The sequence below is a fragment of the Pygoscelis adeliae genome, unplaced genomic scaffold, assembly GCF_000699105.1.
Source record: "Pygoscelis adeliae isolate BGI_AS28 unplaced genomic scaffold, ASM69910v1 Scaffold49, whole genome shotgun sequence".
In the NCBI taxonomy this organism is placed as follows: Eukaryota; Metazoa; Chordata; class Aves; order Sphenisciformes; family Spheniscidae; genus Pygoscelis; species Pygoscelis adeliae.
The window spans coordinates 260,413-261,716 of record NW_008825545.1 but is presented as its reverse complement, the minus strand read 5'-3'; the positions used below and the strand labels follow the sequence as shown (position 1 = coordinate 261,716).

The 1,304-nt window shown below is 50.7% G+C and overlaps 1 protein-coding gene across 1 annotated transcript in view; it reads left to right on the top strand.

The window, feature by feature from the left end:
- Positions 1-405: 405 nt before the first annotated feature.
- MAPK12 (mitogen-activated protein kinase 12) overlaps positions 406-1,304 on the top strand; it is a 51,873-nt gene continuing 50,974 nt past the window's right edge. The window contains exon 1 of the mRNA XM_009332025.1: positions 406-632. Within this exon, the coding sequence (XP_009330300.1) occupies positions 406-632 (227 nt within the window). The remainder of the gene's footprint in view (positions 633-1,304) is intronic.

Sequence of the window (1,304 nt, the reverse complement as noted above, 5' to 3'; positions counted from 1 at the left end):
CAAATACATTTGTCATTAAAAGTAATTTAACTAACGGGCTGGCTCGAAACCAAGTGGAAGGTAAAGCTGCTCTATCCTTCACCTTGGCCCGTACCACATTTCACTCCAGCTAGCATCTGAATAGCAAACACAGCATAAAAGCAATGTCAGAAATTAAAATAAATAAATACATAAATCTGCCAGGACAGTGGATTTTAACAACAAACGTATCATTAATCTAACACTTGACACAAGCCTCGCATTACCTGCCAAATGTCAGAAGGTTGGTTTCCGTACTGACTAAACCAGGGAGTCAAACAGGTCACCGGTCGGCAGCGAGCAGCGCTGGGAAACGCAGCTATTGGGTGGAGGATGTTAGTCCAGGCTTCGCGAATTCGCAGGGCTGCTCTGCAGGCACCTTCGGAAATGGTGTTTCCCTCCTGTGCCCGACACATAACTGACGGGAGGAGGGAGGTCAGGGCTGCTCTTCCACATTCGGTAGTTAGGCACGAAAAGGTCTGGGCCCAGGCAGCTACCAAAAAGGCATCGGGAGCAGTGAAACTTGGCCAGATTGCCCCTTTCGAGCTACGCCACAAATTGAACTCTAGTGACAGCAAGTCCGAATTACCTAACCTCAGCAACATTGCTCAGGGGTGAAGTCAGACAAAACAAAGGCTTTACCAGACCCCGAAGGACAAGAATTTTAATTACATTCACACAGAGAACACATAAAACATTTTTTAAAGCAGGTCTTTGCCTTGCACGTGCCGGTCCGGGCCTATTTACTATAGAGATACTGAGAAGGTCGCTATTCTCTGTGTTCCAGCACGGCAATTGTTTCAAGCTGCTGCTTGAACTGTTTCTTACCACACCAACCGTGCACGGGACCACTTGCTCTGAGCCACTGAATCAAGTGTGTGCTTGTTTCTGTTCAAGTTGAGGGATATTCTTGAAACTTGGGGTCTGACCCTGAGATGAACTGGGAAGTCCTCAGCTGTACACCTTCGTGCAAAGGTCACTGGAACGCTCGCTTTGGTACTCCCAGCTCCCATCAATTACAGCCCCCCATATTCCTCAACGCTTTCACGTGAAAGTCGGCTGCATCTTATCAGATCCAAAACACGACGGCAAAACGAGCCCCGAGTGAAGTGCCACACCGTGGCGTGTACACGCACGAAAAGAGGGCTGGGGCGTATTTGCTTTCAGCTCCGCAGCAAGGACTTCTGCAGACAGCCAGAGCCTCGGCACCTGTTTCCCTGCCCGTGCACGCTCCGCTGCCGCCGGGCACCGGCAGGCTGGACGGGCTCGCTGCCCCCGCAGCACCG